The 21770-nt window shown below is 42.2% G+C and overlaps 2 protein-coding genes and 2 long non-coding RNA genes across 4 annotated transcripts in view; 3 read left to right on the forward strand and 1 right to left on the reverse strand.

Annotated features, from left to right (window-relative positions):
* LOC120050838 (coiled-coil domain-containing protein 81-like) overlaps positions 1 to 741 on the reverse strand; it is a 28376-nt gene extending 27635 nt beyond the window's left edge. The window contains exon 1 of the mRNA XM_038997367.1: positions 718 to 741. Within this exon, the coding sequence (XP_038853295.1) occupies positions 718 to 741 (24 nt within the window). The remainder of the gene's footprint in view (positions 1 to 717) is intronic.
* A 6211-nt stretch (positions 742 to 6952) lies between these two features.
* On the forward strand, positions 6953 to 9100 carry LOC120050527 (uncharacterized protein C17orf98-like). Its single transcript, XM_038997115.1, has 3 exons — positions 6953 to 6999; positions 7205 to 7581; positions 8943 to 9100. Exons 2-3 carry the CDS (start codon positions 7221 to 7223, stop codon positions 9098 to 9100), a joined length of 519 nt encoding a protein of 172 aa, XP_038853043.1. The 5' UTR covers positions 6953 to 6999; positions 7205 to 7220.
* Positions 9101 to 11072: 1972 nt separating this feature from the next.
* Positions 11073 to 12324, forward strand: LOC120050528. Its single transcript, XR_005477206.1, has 3 exons — positions 11073 to 11341; positions 11603 to 11657; positions 12096 to 12324. It is a non-coding gene; the product is annotated as an uncharacterized LOC120050528 (long non-coding RNA).
* A 1829-nt stretch (positions 12325 to 14153) lies between these two features.
* LOC120050635 lies at positions 14154 to 18156 on the forward strand. The gene is made up of 3 exons (XR_005477209.1): positions 14154 to 14316; positions 15395 to 15563; positions 18090 to 18156. It is a non-coding gene; the product is annotated as an uncharacterized LOC120050635 (long non-coding RNA).
* Positions 18157 to 21770: the final 3614 nt, after the last annotated feature.

Consider the following 21770-nt stretch of genomic DNA (forward strand, 5'->3'; position numbering starts at 1 on the left):
AGCCAGGGGTTGATTCTGCCTTGTAAACCTTATTGTAATCTGATAGCCAGGGGTTGATTCTGCCTTGTAAACCTTGTTGTAATCTGATAGCCAGGGGTTGATTCTGCCTTGTAAACCTTGTTGTAATCTGATAGCCAGGGGTTGATTCTGCCTTGTAAACCTTGTTGTAATCTGATAGCCAGGGGTTGATTCTGCCTCGTAAAGCTTGTTGTAATCTGATAGCCAGGGGTTGATTCTGCCTTGTAAACCTTGTTGTAATCTGATAGCCAGGGGTTGATTCTGCCTCGTAAACCTTGTTGTAATCTGATAGCCAGGGGTTGATTGAATTGGGAATTGAGAGGTGAGGGAGCCCTCGTTTTTGGTGACCGTTCGAAATAAAAAGCTATTTTATTGCTATTAAAATATAGGCTGTGATAGCTGTAGGCCTAATTGATATTTGTATTAATTTGCCCCGTAGGCTAATGCAATTCTGCTGTCATGTATTGGTATGAACATAAACACAACTCTGTCATGTATTGATATGAACATAAACACAACTCTTTCATGTATTGATATGAACATAAACACAACTGAACAACGTGCTGTTTACAGCATTTCCCCAAAATACATGTCCTGTTTTTGGCTTCAAAGACAATAATAATTGTAGACAATAACAAATGTACATTGTCATGCTGTGACAGAATGATAATTGACATAACTTCTTGCTGTAGGCCCTACTTCGTCATCATCCTCTGCCTGCATCCCTACCTGTATCCTGCCTGATCCCTACCTGTAGTCTACCTGTAGCCTACCTGATCTCTACCTGTAGTCTACCTGATCTCTACCTGTACTCTACCTGATCCCTACCTGTAGTCTACCTGATCCATACCTGTAGCCTACCTGATCCCTACCTATATCCTACCTGATCCCTACCTATATCCTACCTGATCCCTACCTGTAGCCTACCTGATCCCTACCTGTAGCCTACCTGATCCCTACCTGTAGCCTACCTGATCCCTACCTGTAGTCTACCTGTAACCTACCTGATCTCTACCTGTAGTCTACCTGATCCCTACCTGTAACCTACCTGATCCCTACCTGTAGTCTACCTGTAGCCTACCTGATCTCTACCTGTAGTCTACCTGATCTCTACCTGTAGTCTACCTGATCCCTACCTGTAGCCTACCTGATCCCTACCTGTAGTCTACCTGATCCCTACCTGTAGTCTACCTGTAGCCTACCTGATCTCTACCTGTAGTCTACCTGATCTCTACCTGTAGTCTACCTGATCCCTACCTGTAGCCTACCTGATCCCTACCTGTAGCCTACCTGATCCCTACCTGTAGCCTACCTGATCCATACCTGTAGCCTACCTGATCCCTACCTGTAGCCTACCTGATCCCTACCTATATCCTACCTGATCCCTACCTGTAGCCTACCTGATCCCTACCTGTAGCCTACCTGATCCCTACCTGTAGCCTACCTGATCCCTACCTGTAGTCTACCTGATCCCTACCTGTAGCCTACCTGATCCCTACCTATATCCTACCTGATCCATACCTGTAGTCTACCTGATCCCTACCTGTAGTCTACCTGAACCCTACCTGTAGTCTACCTGATCCCTACCTGTAGTCTACCTGATCTCTACCTGTAGCCTACCTGATCCCTACCTGATCCCTACCTGTATCCTACCTGATCCCTACCTGTATCCTACCTGATCCATACCTGTATCCTACCTGATCCCTACCTGTAGCCTACCTGATCCCTACCTATATCCTACCTGAACCCTACCTGTATCCTACCTGATCTCTACCTGTAGTCTACCTGATCTCTACCTGTAGTCTACCTGATCTCTACCTGTAGTCTACCTGATCCATACCTGTAGCCTACCTGATCCCTACCTGTAGCCTACCTGATCCCTACCTGTAGCCTACCTGATCCCTACCTGATCCCTACCTGTAGTCTACCTGATCCCTACCTGTAGCCTACCTGATCCCTACCTGTAGCCTACCTGATCCCTACCTGTAGCCTACCTGCCTTTGAAATAAACAACCATGCATTTCCATCTCTCACTATCAATCTTGCTTGTCCATCTTCCTCAGTTAAAATTAGATTTTTTTACAGATCTATCTGCTGGCAAAACGTCATTAAACATTGCTAAGTTATTTAGCTATAGTGTGGAATATAACAATATATAATAATCACACAGATAATCCACCTGCGTAGGTAACATAATAGTTCACCAGGGAAATGTTGCAATCAATATTCTCGGAGCCACATCGTTTGTTGATACAATGCTTCAATATTTGCAGAATGTTTCCCTTCCATGGCGATGAAAGGAAATGCACAAATGAACTGGCATGGTACACTGTAGGCTTACGAGCCGTTCGACAAGGTTGGCTTCATACAGCCTATAGCAGGGGCGTCTGCAACCTTTTTCATGTGGAGTGCCAATTTACAATTCATCCTACCATTTCTAAAGATCTGCGTACCAGTTATGATTTCCATACACGCATTGTAGGACACCTAACTGTGCCCAAAACATCTCTAACTGGCCACAAACTAAATAATTATATACAGTGCATTCAGAAGGTATAAAGACCCCTTGACTTATTTCACATTATGTTACGTTACAGCCTTATTCTAAAATGTACACAAAATACCCCATAATGACAAAGCAAAAACAGGTTTAAATAATACAACTGAAATATTAAATTTACATAAATATTCAGACCCTTTACTCAGTACTTTGTTGAAGCACCTTTGGCAGCGATTACAGCCTCGAGCCTTCCTGGGTATGACACTACAAGCTTGGCCCACCTGTATTTGGGGAGTTTCTCCCATTCTTCTCTGCAGATCCTCTCAAGCGCTGTCAGGTTGGATGGGAAGCATCGCTGGACAACTATTTTCAGGTCTCTCCAGAGATGTTCGATCGGGTTCAAGTCCGGGCTCTGGCTGGGCCACTCAAGGACATTCAGACACTTGTCCCGAAGCCACTCCTGCATTCTCTTGGCTGTGTGCTTAGGGTCGTTGTCCTGTTGGAAGGTGAATCTTCGCCCCAGTCTGAGGTCCTGAGCACTCTGGAGCAGGTTTTCATCAAGGTTCTTTCTGTACTTGCTCCTTTCATCTTTCCCTCGATCCTGACTAGTCTAACAGTCCCTGCCGCTGAAAAACATACCCACAGCATGATGCTGCCACCACCATGCTTCACTGTAGGGATGGTGCCAGGCATCCTCCAGACGTGATGCTTGGCATTCAGGCCAAAGAGTTGTATCTTGGTTTCATCAGACCAGAGAATCTTGTTTCTCATGGTCTGAGTATTCCTTTAGGTGCCTTTTGGCAAACTCCAAGCAGGCTGCCATGTGCCTTTTACTGAGGAGTGGCTTTCATCTGGCCACTCTACCATAAAGGCCAGATTGGTGGAGTGCTGCAGAGATGGTTGTCCTTCTGGAAGGTTCTCCCATCTCCACAGAGGAACTGGAGCTCTGTCAAAGTGACCATCGGGTTCTTGGTCACCTCCCTGACCAAGGCCCTTCTCCCCCGATTGCTCAGTTTGGCTGGGCGACCAGTGATCTTGGGGACCTTCAATGCTGCAGAAATGATTTGGTACCCTTCCGCAGATCTGTGCCTCAACACAATTCTGTCTCGGAGCTCTATGGACAATTCCTTCAATCTCATGGCTTGTTTTTTGCTCTGACATGCACTGTCAACTGTGGGACCTTATATAGACAGGTGTGTGCCTTTCCAAATCATGTCTAATCAATGAAATTTATCACAGGTGGACTCCAATAAAGTTGTAGAAACATTTCAAGGATGATCAATCGAAACAGGATGCACCTGAGCTCAATTTCAAGTCTCATAGCAAAGGGTCTGAATACTTATGTAGGTAAGGTATTTCTGTTTTTTATTTGTATTAATTTGTGAAAATATCAACAAAACATTTTTTTTTTTAAATCCATTTTAGATAAAGGCTGTAACGTAACAAAATGTGTAAAAGGGGAAGGTGTCTAAATGCTTTCCGAATGCCCTGTAGCTGTCACGTTCTGACCATAGTTCTTCAAACTACGCTGCATCTTGGTCCGATCCCTGCTACACCTCCTCTTCAGACGAAGAGGAGGAAGGCTGCCGTTACAGTAGCTGACTACTAGACAGAGGCACTATCCATTCAGCACCGCGTCACGGAGCTCCACTATTCCTGCACCGAGGCGCTGTCCATTCAGAGGTGCTGAATCACGGGCGTGGCTTTAGCGCCCTTTCAAAAGTAGATTTCCCTTTTGTATTTCGTGATATTCGTCATTCTTTAGTCGAGTTTGTTTGTCTTCATGCGTCCTTGTCGATTGTAGGCCTAAGTAAGTCTGACGTAGGCTATGCCTTTTATTTCAATGCATGTGTAGGATTTATCTGGCATCATTTGCATTCGCAGTCAGCTGTTTTATGCATCGGTTACTCAAGCAATCAAAAGCCCTTTTTACATCAGCAGTTGTCAGAAAGTGCTGTACAGAAACCCAGCCTAAAACCCCAAACAGCAAGCAATGCAGATGTAGAAGCAAGGTGGCTAGGAAAAACTCTCTGGAAAGGCAGGAACCTAGGAAGAAACCTAGAGAGGAACCAGGCTCTGAGGGGTGGCCAGTCCTCTTCTGGCTGTGCCGGATGGAGATCATAAGAGTACATGGCCATTAAGGCCAGATCGTTTCACACTGATGTCAGCGTTTGATGTCGGGCCTTGTTGTGACTTGATAGCATGTATTATGCATCTATTTCATGTTCACTGTATGTACCGTTCCACAAGTAAATGAGTCCATTTATGACGAGGTTGAGTAGTGGTTAACATTGTAGCCAGTGGTGTAAAGTACTTAAATAAAAATACTTTAAAATACAACTTAAGTCGTTTTTTGGGGTAGCTGTACTTTACTTTTCTATTTATATTTTTGACAACTTTTACTTTTAGTCCACTGCATTCCCAAAGAAGATAATGTACTTTTTACTCCATACATTTTCCCTGGACAACCAAAAGTACTCGTTACATTTCGAATGCTCACCAGGACAGATTTTTTTTCTCCAATTCACACAGTTATCAACAGAACATCCCTGGTCATCCCTACTGCCTCTGATCTGGTGGACTCTCTAAACAGAGAACATCCCTGGTCCTCCCTACTGCCTCTGATCTGGTGGACTCTCTAAACAGAGAACATCCCTGGTCCTCCCTACTGCCTCTGATCTGGTGGACTCTCTAAACAGAGAACATCCCTGGTCCTCCCTACTGCCTCTGATCTGGTGGACTCTCTAAACAGAGAACATCCCTGGTCATCCCTACTGCCTCTGATCTGGTGGACTCTCTAAACAGAGAACATCCCTGGTCCTCCCTACTGCCTCTGATCTGGTTGACTCTCTAAACAGAGAACATCCCTGGTCCTCCCTACTGCCTCTGATCTGGTGGACTCTCTAAACAGAGAACATCCCTGGTCATCCCTACTGCCTCTGATCTGGCGAACTCACTAAACACAAATGCTTCGTTTGTAAATGATATCTGAGGTTTGGAGTTTGCCTCTGTCTGTCCGTGAAAACAATCAAACAAGATAATGGTGGCATCTGGTTTGCTTAATATAAGGAATGGATAATGATTTATGCTTTGACTTTTGAAACTTAAGTTTATTTTTGCAATTACATTTACTTTTGATACTTAAGTATATTTAAAAGCAAATACTTTTAGACTTTTACTGGGTGACTTTCACTTTTACTTGAGTCATTTTCTATTAAGGTATCTTTACTTTTACTCAAGTATGACAATTGGGTACTTTTTCCACTACTGATTGTAGCCTACACACGGTGATAATTAATGCCTGATGTCATTTTGTTTGATTTTTCTCTTCATCCAATAGCATTTTAGAGTTATTGTGTAGAAATGGAATAAATGAGCTTCAACCTCCTAAAAACATCCTCCTTTGCTATACCCTCGGTTCAGCTGAACTGACTGACCACTGACTATGGCAATATCGACTTTCTAAAGTGCTCTCACCCTTTGCAAGGTCATCTGTCGCTCCACGAAAGATGACACGTTCGACCAAATGCTGTCAATGTCTGAAATAAAGGGGAAGATTTTCAGAACAATTTTCAGAAAATAAAAATTGCTTATATAGCTAAATGCTTTAAAAAATGACATGCACACCTTGATTCTAAATTGTGCAAAGTTTTCAAACAAATGCGCATAGCCTATGTGTTTTTACGATGCGGCAAGGTGGGCTATATCTTTTCTACTGTACAATAAAATAGGCTAGAAAGTGTGTCCTGTCCTGACCGTTTTCTGAGAGCTGAGAGAGGGTTGGAAAGGACTTCCTCTCCGCCTCCGACACCACGGACAGCAAGTCGGTCATCATGACAATTAGAGCAAAAGATCTTTAAAAAAAGAAAAGAAACCCAGAGTTGTTTCAACTCAATCCACGGACTTCCAGATTCGGCTCAATTCACCGATTTCCAGATTCTCTCCCGACTTCCAGATTCTCCCCCGCCGATAGCCCATTACAGTGCATCTCCTCGGGTGATAAATCTCGATGGGAAATGCACCCGGGCGCGCAACTCCAACACTGACCTTGTTGCTACGAGCGACGTCACAATAGCCACTTGCACCCCCCGCAGCGACAGGCGCTGGGGCCAAAGTTTAGCCCTGCAGATTAGAAACTCCGTTTATTTTAACTTTAGCATGTCTTCTAAAAGCAAATAGGCCTGTATAATGACTTTAAGGATCCCTTCCGAGTTGAATCCAGATAGCTCATGTCATGAAAATTGTCACTGTATTTCTGAGACCGATTTAATCAAGAATGGTAGATGAGCAATTGCGCATTGGCAACCCTCTTGTGAAGCAATTTTCACTGCCCCCAGCTATATCTGCTGAAACGTAATAAAGACGTACATTTGCGTCATTCAGCAGGCTTTTGAAGTAAAGTGTAAACGAGCACATTGGCAGGTGCACAACTGACCGGGGAGTGAGTGTTGATTTTACGTGCTTTTGCTGTGATTGTTCATGTGAGTGTTTTTGGCTATTCGTGTCCCTCCATACATTTTTGGAATTTGGGTCATAAGTATAATAACACACACTGCACAGTTAGGCCCGAATCTGACCCGCTTTTTAAATATTTTTATTTTAGTAGCCAAGTCTCATTTTAAAAGGCTCTGTGCCTAATTTGTATATATTGAATGTCGACTAATTTGATATATTTCGTAATTTCAGAGTTGCATTGCCTAAAATGAATCACTCCGGGCCTGAGAAGCGCGAGCAGAAGTTCGTGCTCGACTGCATCGCTGTCAGTTCGGTTGCGCTCGGGTATGAACACATGCGCCCCCGGCTCTGGTCGGTGCTCCCCGGGTACGACGCACGCAATGACCCCCACGCTGCGCGCTACACGACCATCCCGTCCGTGCAGAGGGTCCCGCAGAAGACCACCCCGTCGGTGCAGAGGGTCCCGCAGAAGACCACCCCGTCGGTGCAGAGGGTCCCACAGAAGACCACCCCGTCGGTGCAGAGGGTCCCGCAGAAGACCGAGAACAAGGAACTGAAGAGCGCCGCGGCCCAAAAGTCCCTAGACCTGAGGAACACTTCCGGAGCAGGTAGACTATTCTATTATATTCTATGATATTCTATTCTATTATATAAACTGTTCTATTCTATTGGCTGTTCTATTCTATTATTATTTTTATTTGCATTAAATGGGATTCATAATATGTCCCGTTTGACATCAAATTAGGTCCACAGAATCAGAGAAATAAGTTTACATTTACATTGTATATTTTGGTCATTTAGCAGACTTATCCACAGCTACTTTTTATACAGGTTGTGGCTTTTCTGGCCACCAGGGGGATATAATCAATGCAAGCCATTGCTTTGACCTATCGAAATAAGGATGGGGGAGATAGGCCTATAGGCTATGTGAAGTGACAAACAGTTGGAGGAGACTGAAGAATAGGCTACAGTTATATTCTGAAGAAACTATTCTTTACCCTGCTGACATGCTCTTCTATTATATTCAATAAATCAATGTACTTTTATTTAGCAGTAGGTCTACATGGGATTCATAATCTATACAGGTTTTACATCAATAGGCCTACATGGGATTCATAATCTATACAGGTTTTACATCAGTAGGTCTACATGGGATTCATAATCTATACAGGTTTTACATCAGTAGGTCTACATGGGATTCATAATCTATACAGGTTTTACATCAGTAGGTCTACATGGGATTCATAATCTATACAGGTTTTACATCAGTAGGTCTACATGGGATTCATAATCTATACAGGTTTTACATCAGTAGGTCTACATGGGATTCATAATCTATACAGGTTTAACATCAATAGGCCTACATGGGATTCATAATCTATACAGGTTTTACATCAGTAGGTCTACATGGGATTCATAATCTATACAGGTTTTACATCAGTAGGTCTACATGGGATTCATAATCTATACAGGTTTTACATCAGTAGGTCTACATGGGATTCATAATCTATACAGGTTTTACATCAATAGGTCTACATGGGATTCATAATCTATACAGGTTTAACATCAATAGGCCTACATGGGATTCATAATCTATACAGGTTTTACATCAGTAGGCCTACATGGGATTCATAATCTATACAGGTTTTACATCAGTAGGTCTACATGGGATTCATAATCTATACAGGTTTTACATCAGTAGGTCTACATGGGATTCATAATCTATACAGCTTTTACATCAGTAGGTCTACATGGGATTCATAATCTATACAGGTTTTACATCAGTAGGTCTACATGGGATTCATAATCTATACAGGTTTTACATCAGTAGGTCTACATGGGATTCATAATCTATACAGGTTTTACATCAGTAGGTCTACATGGGATTCATAATCTATACAGGTTTTACATCATCACCATCATTGCTCAGAGTCACTGGTATAGGCTATCTTGTCTGTGCACCGGACAGGTCACTCCCGAGAGCAGGTGAGCAACCACAGTGGTCTCATGTCGGACATCAAGCCGCTGATAGGCTACAACGGGCGGTTTGGGTTTCGGCGCAACACGCCCAACCTCCGGCGGAACCCGTCCAGCTTCGGAGAGGTGACCACGTTCCAACTCCATTGAGTCCAGCGATCGAAAAGGCATCATCATCATTATGACGTTCCAATGAGCAACAATAAATGTGTCCAGAATGCCTCCCTATAACTTGATGAGTCATTATTTATGCCTGTATATCTCTGCTTAACGCTAGGGTGATAATATAACAATAATAATATTCTGCTCACAGACTGCTATAGCCTACTTTCACAGACTGCTATAGCCTACCTTCACAGACTGCTATAGCCTACTTTCACAGACAATGGATTTCAGGTAGCACCATTGATGTACACTATATATACAAAAGTATGTGGACGAACTTGACTGGCCTGCACAGAGCCCTGACCTCAACCCCATTGACCACCTTTGAGATGAATTGGAATGCCGACTGTGAGCCAGTCCTAATCACCCAACACCAGTGCCCGTCCTCAGTAATGCTCTTGTGGCTGAATGGAAGCAAGTCCCCGCAGCAATGTTCCAACATCTAGTGGAAAGCCTTCCCATTAGAGTGGAGGTTATAGCAGCAAAGGGGGAACCAACTCCATATTAATGCCCATGATTTTGGAATGAGCAGGTGTCCACATACTTTTGGTCATCAAGTGTATTAGTTTATTATCACTAACCAGGTTTCCATCCACATTTTTACGAGAATTAAGTAGACTACATTAAAACAATTACAGACCTGATGGAAACAGATTTTTTTTGTAAACTTTCCAAATGTCCACAAAACAGAAATGCTAGACAAGGTGGGATCTTTTTCTGTCAGTAAAATTAATAATGCGAGAAATGTTACGGAAACGCTTTTATGAGCAAATATTGATATAATAATCATCATATCAAAGTAAATGGTGTCAACCATGACTTGTGTTGTACTCCCATTATGACGTAGTAGAGCATGCAGTTTATTAGGCTACAGATTAAATAAGTTATGATTCATTTCACAGGGTCTGATTCAGTTTGGCTTCCGTTTGACAAATACAAATATTCTTGCTTTTATCCACAACAATGTCATCATGTAGCCTACCCGCCCAGCCAGCCCGAGCTGTTGGCGAGAGCGCACGGGCCAAGACCAGAGTATGCACATACTGAATGCTATTTAACTCCAGTCTATATGTTGAGTTGAAAATGGGATGGAAACACATTGAACTTTAGATTTTTATTAGATACATGAAAACGCACAGATTTTCATCCACAAGTCATGTTGGTGGAAACACCACTGGTGGGGTCATTTTCATTCAGTATCTCTAGTTTAAAAATGACGGATTTTTATGGGGATTTTCTTTATTACGCTAATTAAAGGTAACTCAATCCACGATATAGCAGGGGATGTTAAACCATAACAAATACACTTTTTCAGCTGCAGATTATGATGATAATGTCCAAAACTGCACTGAAGTCTAACAAAACATGATGATCGATGCTCTTTGACAAATAACAATACTCTGTCTTAATCATAATTATCTCATGTAGACTCACTAGCCTACCTGCACAGCCTACCCGCACGTTATCTGCGAACTGTTGACTAGAGCGCATGTGGCAAGAACGGAGTAGGCACATTTGCTATTTTATGCAACAGTTTTTGTCGAAACTATTGGTAGAGTTGAAAATGCGATGCAAACACACGGAACTCTAGATTTTATTCGGTACCTGCAAATTTGAAGGAAAAACAACATTTTGTGTGCACTACGTCATCACATGCTGATTTTTATCCTAACAAGTCAGTTTAGTGGAAACACCACTGGTGAGGAAGTGCACATATTTTCTTGTTGCGGATTTTTTCAATATTATCATGAAAATGTCGACAATTGGACGTACACCTAGCTAGTGTCGCGGTCTGCTCTTCTCACACACAGAAAGAAGGTGGCGCCAATATCCTAGATACACCAGGATTTCTGGGAAACCACAAGCATTATGTAACGCATTGTTAAGTCTGCATATAGCACCTGCAATGGCACTAGAATCACTAAGTTTCACTTTGACATCTTCTGGTCAGTAGGCTAAGTCTTCATCAGTGGGCAGCATACAACTAGGCCACTAAACTGAGTCAATAGCTTTATTCACTCGGTCAATTTGACTATAGATTATAGGAGGAGTCATGTGAAATATAATATATTAATATCGAAATTCCAGTTCATACCGAGAACGAAACTGCTATTATAAAGTTTAAAGGGAAGTAGCCGAGAACAGAAAGCATTACCTAAGTTTCTGTTAATGGTCTGCGAAAATACACAATATAATCTTGGAATTTACCTCCACACTCACAGCTGAGTAAGTTATTAATTCCTTTACTGAATGTTGTTGTATTGTAGGTTATTCTTATTCTATCTATAGTCATGCAGCTTGCTATAACAATACTATTATACTGATCTGGTAGTACCTGTTTATATTTCACTTTCATGAAAAGTTCTCTTAAGTTTCTCTGCTGTCATTTTTTTCCATATATTTTTTATGACTTGCTGTTCAGAGGGCTTTTCCCCAACTGACTTTCTCTCTCTGTGTGTGTTTGTGTGTTTGTCTGTGTGAATTAAGAACATGGTGAAGATGACCCCACTGTTTATGTTCCTCGTCCTCTCTGCAACCAAAGGTCTGTTAGAATGAGCAGGTCACAACATGTTTTATAAGTAACACATGATGAGTATCCTGCTCTAGAAACTGCTGATAACCAACCAAAAAGACTATTCATAAAACAAACCTTTCATCGCTAATTTTTGTACTATTGAGCACCCCATAACAATTTTAATGTTGGTGTAAAATGTTTATTTGTACCGCATAAAATATTTGTACAGTACATTTAGGCTACCCTACATAGTGCACTACTCTTGACCATAGCCCAACGGAGAGCCCTGATCTAAAGTAGTGCACTATATATAGGGAATAGGGTGCCATGGACCCTGGTCAGAAGTAGTACACTGTATAGGGAATAGGGTGCCATGGACCCTGGTCAGAAGTAGTGCACTATATAGGGAATAAGGTGCCCTCCGTCCTCCACTGAGACGGTCTATCTTGGATGTTCTTCCCACAGAGCTGGTCAGAGGAGGCCATACGTCTGTTCATGTCCGGGAGGGAGAGATGGCAGTGCTCCAGTGCCCACTGCGGACCACCAAGGCAGGGCACAGGGAGGGGAACCTGACCCTGGCATGGAGAAACCACTCTGGGCCTGGGGAGCTCCAGGAGCCTGCTGTGTGGAGGTCTGAAGACACTCTCATCATCCTGAGGGTCTGGACCAACCAACAGGGGTCCTACTCCTGCTCTCTACTGTAAGTGTCTGGACCAACCAACAGGGGTCCTACTCCTGTTTACTACTGTAAGTGTCTGGACCAACCAACAGGGGTCCTACTCCTGTTTCCTACTGTAAGTGTCTGGACCAACCAACAGGGGTCCTACTCCTGCTCTCTACTGTAAGTGTCTGGACCAACCAACAGGGGTCCTTCTCCTGTTTACTACTGTAAGTGTCTGGACCAACCAACAGGGGTCCTACTCCTGCTCTCTACTGTAAGTGTCTGGACCAACCAACAGGGGTCCTACTCCTGTTTACTACTGTAAGTGTCTGGACCAACCAACAGGGGTCCTTCTCCTGCTCACTACTGTAAGTGTCTGGACCAACCAACAGGGGTCTTACTCCTGTTTACTACTGTAAGTGTCTGGACCAACCAACAGGGGTCCTTCTCCTGTTTACTACTGTAAGTGTCTGGACCAACCAACCGGGGTCCTACTCCTGTTTACTACTGTAAGTGTCTGGACCAACCAACAGGGGTCCTTCTCCTGCTCACTACTGTAAGTGTCTGGACCAACCAACAGGGGTCTTACTCCTGTTTACTACTGTAAGTGTCTGGACCAACCAACAGGGGTCCTTCTCCTGTTTACTACTGTAAGTGTCTGGACCAACCAACCGGGGTCCTACTCCTGTTTACTACTGTAAGTGTCTGGACCAACCAACAGGGGTCCTACTTCTGCTCTCTACTGTAAGTGTCTGGACCAACCAACCGGGGTCCTTCTCCTGCTCACTACTGTAAGTGTCTGGACCAACCAACAGGGGTCCTACTCCTGTTTCCTACTGTAAGTGTCTGGACCAACCAACCGGGGTCCTTCTCCTGCTCACTACTGTAAGTGTCTGGACCAACCAACAGGGGTCCTACTCCTGTTTCCTACTGTAAGTGTCTGGACCAACCAACCGGGGTCCTTCTCCTGCTCACTACTGTAAGTGTCTGGACCAACCAACAGGGGTCCTACTCCTGTTTCCTACTGTAAGTGTCTGGACCAACCAACCGGGGTCCTACTCCTGTTTACTACTGTAAGTGTCTGGACCAACCAACAGGGGTCCTACTCCTGTTTACTACTGTAAGTGTCTGGACCAACCAACAGGGGTCCTACTCCTGCTCTCTACTGTAAGTGTCTGGACCAACCAACAGGGGTCCTACTCCTGCTCTCTACTGTAAGTGTCTGGACCAACCAACAGGGGTCCTACTCCTGCTCTCTACTGTAAGTGTCTGGACCAACCAACAGGGGTCCTACTCCTGCTCTCTACTGTAAGTGTCTGGACCAACCAACAGGGGTCCTACTCCTGCTCTCTACTGTAAGTGTCTGGACCAACCAACAGGGGTCCTACTCCTGTTTCCTACTGTAAGTGTCTGGACCAACCAACAGGGGTCCTACTCCTGCTCTCTACTGTAAGTGTCTGGACCAACCAACAGGGGTCCTACTCCTGCTCTCTACTGTAAGTGTCTGGACCAACCAACCGGGGTCCTTCTCCTGCTCTCTACTGTAAGTGTCTGGACCAACCAACAGGGGTCCTACTCCTGCTCTCTACTGTAAGTGTCTGGACCAACCAACAGGGGTCCTACTCCTGTTTCCTACTGTAAGTGTCTGTCTCTTACAAATCTAGTTGGCCTTTTATTGTCCGTTTTATCAATCATACTTTTGTTCTTTAATTGTCTTCTCCTTCCCTCTGATGTAATTTATGCGTCATTCTGTTGATGCATTGATTCATTGACTGATTGAATGGTTGATGGTGTGATTGATTGGTTGATTAATGGTCATATCTCTCTCTGGACTGTTGCAGCGACGCCAGTGGCCAGCCCCTGAGAACAGCGTGGTTTAACATCAAAGTGTTCTCTGGCCAGTGTTACACAGATATGGATGTGTACGTATCCACTTGCTATCTGAGACAGTCCTGTGAAAAGTTAACCTGCACGTCAGACAGCATCCCACAAAACTTCACAACACATAATTATACGTGGTACAAGGTATGACCCCCCCTCCTCCCCCCAGCAGATGACAAAGTAGAAGTAAATATCCAGTGATGTTGAGTTTCCACTAGTCTTACTTGCCTTTGGCTGAAACTAAAGACATGCGTCATTACATGTGCTTGAAGAGGTGTGTTTTCCCTCTAGCCGTTGGCAAGGTACTATTGAATAGTCTGTTGATTGTGATTTTCTTTCCACTAGACCAAAAGCCACAGGGTATTTCCTGTTATATTATGTTTCCCCCTAGCCTGAGTGGGTGTTCTAGTTAGCATAGGGACCAGCATCAACCTTTTAGTTCACCAGGCATGGATGGTGCAGCAAAAACAACTCTCAGTTTTGTGATTAGCGTCAATAGACACTGGCTTTATATTACCTGTTTATTACCTGTTTATTACCAGTTTATTACCTGTTTATTACCAGTTTATTACCTGTTTATTACCTGTTTATTACCTGTTTATTACCTGTTTATTACCAGTTTATTACCTGTTTATTACCAGTTTATTAATCACATTTATTTATAATTTTACGTCAGCAGATGTCACAAAGTGCTTATACAGAAACCCACTTCAAAACCACAAACTGCAAGCAATGCAGATGTAGAAGTATGGTGGCTAGGAAAAACTCCCTGTGTATTACATTATTAAACATTACCTGTTTATTACCTGTTTATTACATGTGCATTACCTATTTATTACCTGTTTATTACATGTGTATTAACTGTTACTACATGTGTATGACCTATTTATTACCTGTTTATTACATGTGTATTAACTGTTACTACATGTGTATTACCTATTTATTACCTGTTTATTACATGTGTATTAACTGTTACTACATGTGTATTACCTATTTATTACCTGTTTATTACATGTGTATTAACTGTTATTACATGTGTATTACGTATTTATTACCTGTTTATTACATGTGTATTAACTGTTACTACATATGTATTACCTGTTTACTACATACGTATTACCTGTTTATTACCTGTTTATTACATGTGTATTAACTGTTACTACATATGAATTACCTGTTTATTACAGTTTTTTTTACCTGTGTCTTGATGCATGTATTGTAGAACTGTAACACAGAGTTACCCACTGACTTTGGTGATGGATACCTGACGAGTGCTTCTGAGAGTGACAGTGGTTACTATACCTGCACTTCATACTACACATACAACTCTAGCCTCCATGATGGACAGGTGTTTACCTTGTCCAGAACCATGGAGAGGACAGTTAAAAAAGGTAAGAAGTTACTGGACAGTACTGGATAGCAGGGTTGGGATCAATTCCATTTAAATTCCAGTCAATTCAGAAATTAAATCCAATTCCAATTTGAAATGTTTATTCATTGAAAAGAATTGAAGGGAATTAGAATTTCAGTGTACTTCCTGAATCGACTGGAATTGAAATGGAATTGACCCCAACCCTGCTGTATGGTTTTGGAGCTTCTGACCTTTTGCAAAGATACCTTGAAATGTATTTGTCAATTAAGATGTATTTCATGTTTGGTGGATCTGAACCTGGGTTATAGGGGAAGGCTAAAGACAATGCAAGGACAAGGATCTGTAACTTTTGCTCATATTGGTGCTTTATTTTGTTCAAAACAATTTATGGAAAGAGTTTCCTTTTAACTACATTCATATTTCTGTTTCAGCTACAGTGATATTTCTGTTTTACCTACAGTGATATTTCTGTTTTACCTACAGTGATATTTCTGTTTTAACTACAGTGATATTTCTGTTTTAACTACAGTGATATTTCTGTTTCAGCTACAGTGATATTTTTGTTTCAGCTACAGTGATATTTCTCTGTCAGCTACAGTGATATTTCTGTTTTAGCTACAGTGATATTTCTGTTTCAGCTACAGTGATATTTGGTATTAGCTACAGGGATATTTCTCTGTCAGCTACAGTGATATTTCTGTTTCAGCTACAGTGATATTTCTGTTTCAGCTACAGTGATATTTCTGTTTTAGCTACAGTGATATTTCTGTTTCAGCTACAGTGATATTTCTGTTTTAACTACAGTGATATTTCTGTTTTAGCTACAGTGATATTTCTGTTTTAGCTGCAGTGATATTTCTGTTTCAGCTACAGTGATATTTCTGTTTCAGCTACAGTGATATTTCTGTTTCAGCTACAGTGATGTTTCTGTTTTAGCTACAGTGATATTTCTGTTTCAGCTACAGTGATATTTCTGTTTTAGCTACAGTGATATTTCTGTTTCAGCTACAGTGATATTTCTCTGTCAGCTACAATGATATTTCTGTTTTAACTACAGTGATATTTGGTATTAGCTACAGTGATATTTCTGTTTCAGCTACAGTGATATTTCTGTTTTAACTACAGTGATATTTGGTATTAGCTACAGTGATATTTCTGTTTCAGCTACAGTGATATTTCTGTTTCAGCTACAGTGATATTTCTGTTTCAGCTACAGTGATATTTCTGTTTCAGCTACAGTGATGTTTCTGTTTTAGCTACAGTGATATTTCTGTTTCAGCTACAGTGATATTTCTGTTTTAACTACAGTGATATTTCTGTTTTAGCTACAGTGATATTTCTGTTTTAGCTGCAGTGATATTTCTGTTTCAGCTACAGTGATATTTCTTTGTCAGCTACAGTGATATTTCTGTTTTAGCTACAGTGATATTTCTGTTTTAACTACAGTGATATTTCTCTGTCAGCTACAGTGATATTTCTGTTTCAGCTACAGTGATATTTCTGTTTCAGCTACAGTGATATTTCTGTTTCAGCTACAGTGATATTTCTGTTTTAGCTACAGTGATATTTCTGTTTCAGCTACAGTGATATTTCTGTTTTAACTACAGTGATATTTCTCTGTCAGCTACAGTGATATTTCTGTTTTAGCTACAGTGATATTTCTGTTTCAGCTACAGTGATATTTGGTATTAGCTACAGGGATATTTCTCTGTCAGCTACAGTGATATTTCTGTTTCAGCTACAGTGATATTTCTGTTTCAGCTACAGTGATATTTCTGTTTTAGCTACAGTGATATTTCTGTTTCAGCTACAGTGATATTTCTGTTTTAACTACAGTGATATTTCTGTTTTAGCTACAGTGATATTTCTGTTTTAGCTGCAGTGATATTTCTGTTTCAGCTACAGTGATATTTCTTTGTCAGCTACAGTGATATTTCTGTTTTAGCTACAGTGATATTTCTGTTTTAACTACAGTGATATTTCTCTGTCAGCTACAGTGATATTTCTGTTTCAGCTACAGTGATATTTCTGTTTCAGCTACAGTGATATTTCTGTTTTAGCTACAGTGATATTTCTGTTTCAGCTACAGTGATATTTCTGTTTCAGCTACAGTGATATTTCTGTTTCAGCTACAGTGATATTTCTGTTTCAGCTACAGTGATATTTTTGTTTCAGCTACAGTGATATTTCTGTTTTAACTACAGTGATATTTCTCTGTCAGCTACAGTGATATTTCTGTTTTAGCTACAGTGATATTTCTGTTTCAGCTACAGTGATATTTGGTATTAGCTACAGGGATATTTCTCTGTCAGCTACAGTGATATTTCTGTTTCAGCTACAGTGATATTTCTGTTTCAGCTACAGTGATATTTCTGTTTCAGCTACAGTGATATTTGGTATTAGCTACAGTGATATTTCTCTGTCAGCTACAGTGATATTTCTGTTTTAACTACAGTGATATTTCTCTGTCAGCTACAGTGATATTTCTCCGTCAGCTACAGTGATATTTGAGTTTTGACTACAGAGATATTATTGTATTGTACAGGAAGTTCCCAGGTTATGCCAAAGATCATCAAACCTCAGGATGGGGAGGTTATTGAAGTAGATATGGGTGAGTTGCTCTCTACCTATCTGTATGGGTGTCAATTAGTGTCTTTATTGTCACGTGTGTGTGAATGTGTGTGCAGGGTTGGGGAGTAACGGATTACATGTAAGGGATTACAAAGAATGGTAACTGTAATCCGTTACATTACCAGCAAAAATGTTGTAATCAGATTACAGATACTTTTGAAAAACTAGATGATTACTTCGTGGATTACTTTTAAATTCAGAAAGGATGTTTGTGAAAACAAATCTTTGACACTTCTCAACGACATTCAAATCCACATTGAAAAAAGGCGTAAATTTCAGTTTGTTCCACATCACTATGACGACACACCAAATGTGTTTGATGGATCGCGGGAAAAGAGCAGGAATAGGCTTTTGTAGGCTACAGTCCAAGATATGTCTTCCAATGGTGCGACTGCTGTCGGCATCCAAAGGTTGTCCAACTTGAATAAACGCTTGGAGGTAAGGATGACAGTAGTGGTGTAGTCTACAGCGATACGGATATCACTTATTATTGTTATCTACATAGCGCATTGGTGTGAATCACACTTCTGCTCTCTCATTTAGCTATTTGCACCTTACGGATTGTGGTTGTTGTGGTTGGCAGTTGGCTGTTCACAAATCTAAATGTGTATTTGAACCCAATAATTGTTATCATATTTTATATTGGTAGGTTAGGCTAGTGTCCAGCTATCATATTTTATATTGGTAGGTTAGGCTAGTGTCCAGCTATCATATTTTATATTGGTAGGTTAGGCTAGTGTCCAGCTATCATATTTTATATTGGTAGGTTAGGCTAGTGTCCAGCTATCATATTTTATATTGGTAGGTTAGGCTAGTGTCCAGCTATCATATTTTATATTGGTAGGTTAGGCTAGTGTCCAGCTATCATATTTTATATTGGTAGGTTAGGCTAGTGGCCAGCTATCATATTTTATATTGGTAGGTTAGGCTAGTGGCCAGCTATCATATTTTATATTGGTAGGTTAGGCTAGTGGCCAGCTATCATATTTTATATTGGTAGGTTAGGCTAGTGTCCAGCTATCATATTTTATATTGGTAGGTTAGGCTAGTGGCCAGCTATCATATTTTATATTGGTAGGTTAGGCTAGTGGCCAGCTATCATATTTTATATTGGTAGGTTAGGCTAGTGGCCAGCTATCATATTTTATATTGGTAGGTTAGGCTAGTGGCCAGCTATCATATTTTATATTGGTAGGTTAGGCTAGTGGCCAGCTATCATATTTTATATTGGTAGGTTAGGCTAGTGGCCAGCTATCATATTTTATATTGGTAGGTTAGGCTAGTGGCTATCTTATCTAAACGTAGTAATCACGGTATGGTAAAATGTGTAGTATTGTAGGACATTAGATTGCACAATTAGTAGAATTGCACGAAATTAACTCTAAAACAAAAAAAGTGCATGAAATGAGTAATAAAATGGCTAAATCTTCTCTACACACCATGGCAAAATGTGTAGAATTGTAGCAAATAAGCTTTAAAACAGCAACATCATCTCTACACACCATGGCAAAATGTGTTAAATGTAAAACATTTATCTCCGGGGGGTAACCTTTAACAGAATGTGACTGGCAGAACGGGTGTTGTATGTGGAGGATGAGGGCTGCAGTAGATCTCAGATAGGGGGAAGTGAGGCCCAAGAGGGTTTTATAAATAAGCATCAACCAGTGGGTCTTGCGACGGGTATAAAGAGATGACCAGCTTACAGAGGAGTATAGAGTGCAGTGATGTGTTCAATAAGGAGCATTGGTGGCAAATCTACTGGCCGAATGGTAAAAAACATCTAGCTGCTCGAGAGCACCCGTACCTGCTGATCTATAAATTATGTCTCCGTAATCTAGTATGGGTAGAGTCTGAATCAGGGTTAGTTGGGCAGCTGGGGTGAAAGAGGAGCAATTACAATAGAGGAAACCATGTCTAGATTTAATGTCACGAATCCCGCTTCCTGAGTCTGTTTTTGCCTGTGTTCTGTCCTGGAGTGTTTTTCCGGTGTCCTGGAATGCACCCTGTCTGGTTGCCGGGCGACGTAGCTAGTTGGGAGATCTCTGATTACCCGCACCTGTATCCCATCAGCTATCTGCACACCTGGTCCTGATCATCACCCCTCCACTTCATAAGCTCTGACCTGACATCCATTCCCTGCCGGATCGTTAGCCATGAACAGTATGTTGTGCCAGCGTATCAGCCTCCAGTTTGATAGAGTTTGTTTTGTTGTTTTGTACGTCTTGCTTGCCTTGAACTTACCTCCGTTTTTTCTGTCTACAGTCATTCACCCGGAACACTCATCCCATCCCTACCTGGTCGTCGGTGACTTCAGTTACTTCCTTGGATCTGCTTACTCAATTCCATCAACTCACCTCCGCTGCCCGCTCCGCTACTTGGATTTTTCTATCACTACATTTAAACTTGTAAATAAATACTCACCTTCGTCTTACACTCCTTGTCCTGGTCTGCTTCTGGGTTCTACTTTAGAGAATCGTGACAGAACGATCCGGCCAAGGATGAACCCAGCGGACCTGGACTCCGTTTGCCATGCCATTACCCAGCAGGAGAAGATATTGGGACAACACAACACGGCGCTACAGGAGATAGCGTTTTCAGTCCGGAACTTCTCTGCTAGCTTGACGAGTATCCAGGATCAGCTCAGTTTGCCGGCGGGTCATCCACCACCTGTTTCACCCCTCTCACCTGCCGCTTCTGGAGCGGTTTCCTTCCGTGAGCCCAAGGTTCCGACGCCTGATAAGTACGAAGGGGATTTGGGAAGATGCCGTTCATTTCTTATGCAGTGTGGCTTAGTTTTTGATCTGCAGCCATACTCTTACGCCACAGAGAAGGCTAGGATAGCTTTTGTTATTGAACTGCTGCGTGGTAGAGCTCTGGAATGGGCTTCAGCCGTTTGGGAACGACAGGACACCTGCATGGCGTCATACCAGGAGTTCACGGCAGAGATGAGAAAGCTTTTTGACCATCCAGTCCGAGGTAAGGACGCAGCTAAACGTTTGTTCTCTCTTCGCCAAGGAGCTCGCAGTGTGGCAGACTTTGTGATCGAATTCAGGACATTGGCTGTGGAGAGTGGTTGGAATGAGGAGTCACTACAAGCAGCTTTTTACCAGGGGTTGTCGGAACAACTCAAGGACGAGCTGATCTCCTATCCAGAGCCTAGTGACCTAGACAGTTTGGTCACATTATCTATTCGGGTGGATAATAGAGTCCGAGAGAGAAGGAGGGAGAAGCAGTGGGGCCCGTCCAATCAATCAGCAACTCGGTTACCATTCGGGTCAGGAAGTGGACCAGAACGTGTTGATCATTATTCCCCACACGGGATTAGTGGAGGTGTCTTGCCGCCAGATCCTGAACCCATGCAAGTGGGGCGACACGGGTTAACTAAGGAGGAGCGCCAACGTAGACGTGAGACCAACAGCTGCCTCTACTGTGGTAGCTCGGGACATTACATCTCCGCTTGTCCTCAGCGCCCGTTAAACTGCCCGGCTCGCTAGTTTTGGGAGGACTTTTAGCGAGCCAGTTTCAACCTCCCAAGAACCCTGTCAGACCCCGTTTTCCTGCGACCCTCATGAATAAGAATCAGAGTTTAGCGATG

This window comes from Salvelinus namaycush, chromosome 7 (assembly GCF_016432855.1).
Source record: "Salvelinus namaycush isolate Seneca chromosome 7, SaNama_1.0, whole genome shotgun sequence".
NCBI lineage: Eukaryota > Metazoa > Chordata > Actinopteri > Salmoniformes > Salmonidae > Salvelinus > Salvelinus namaycush.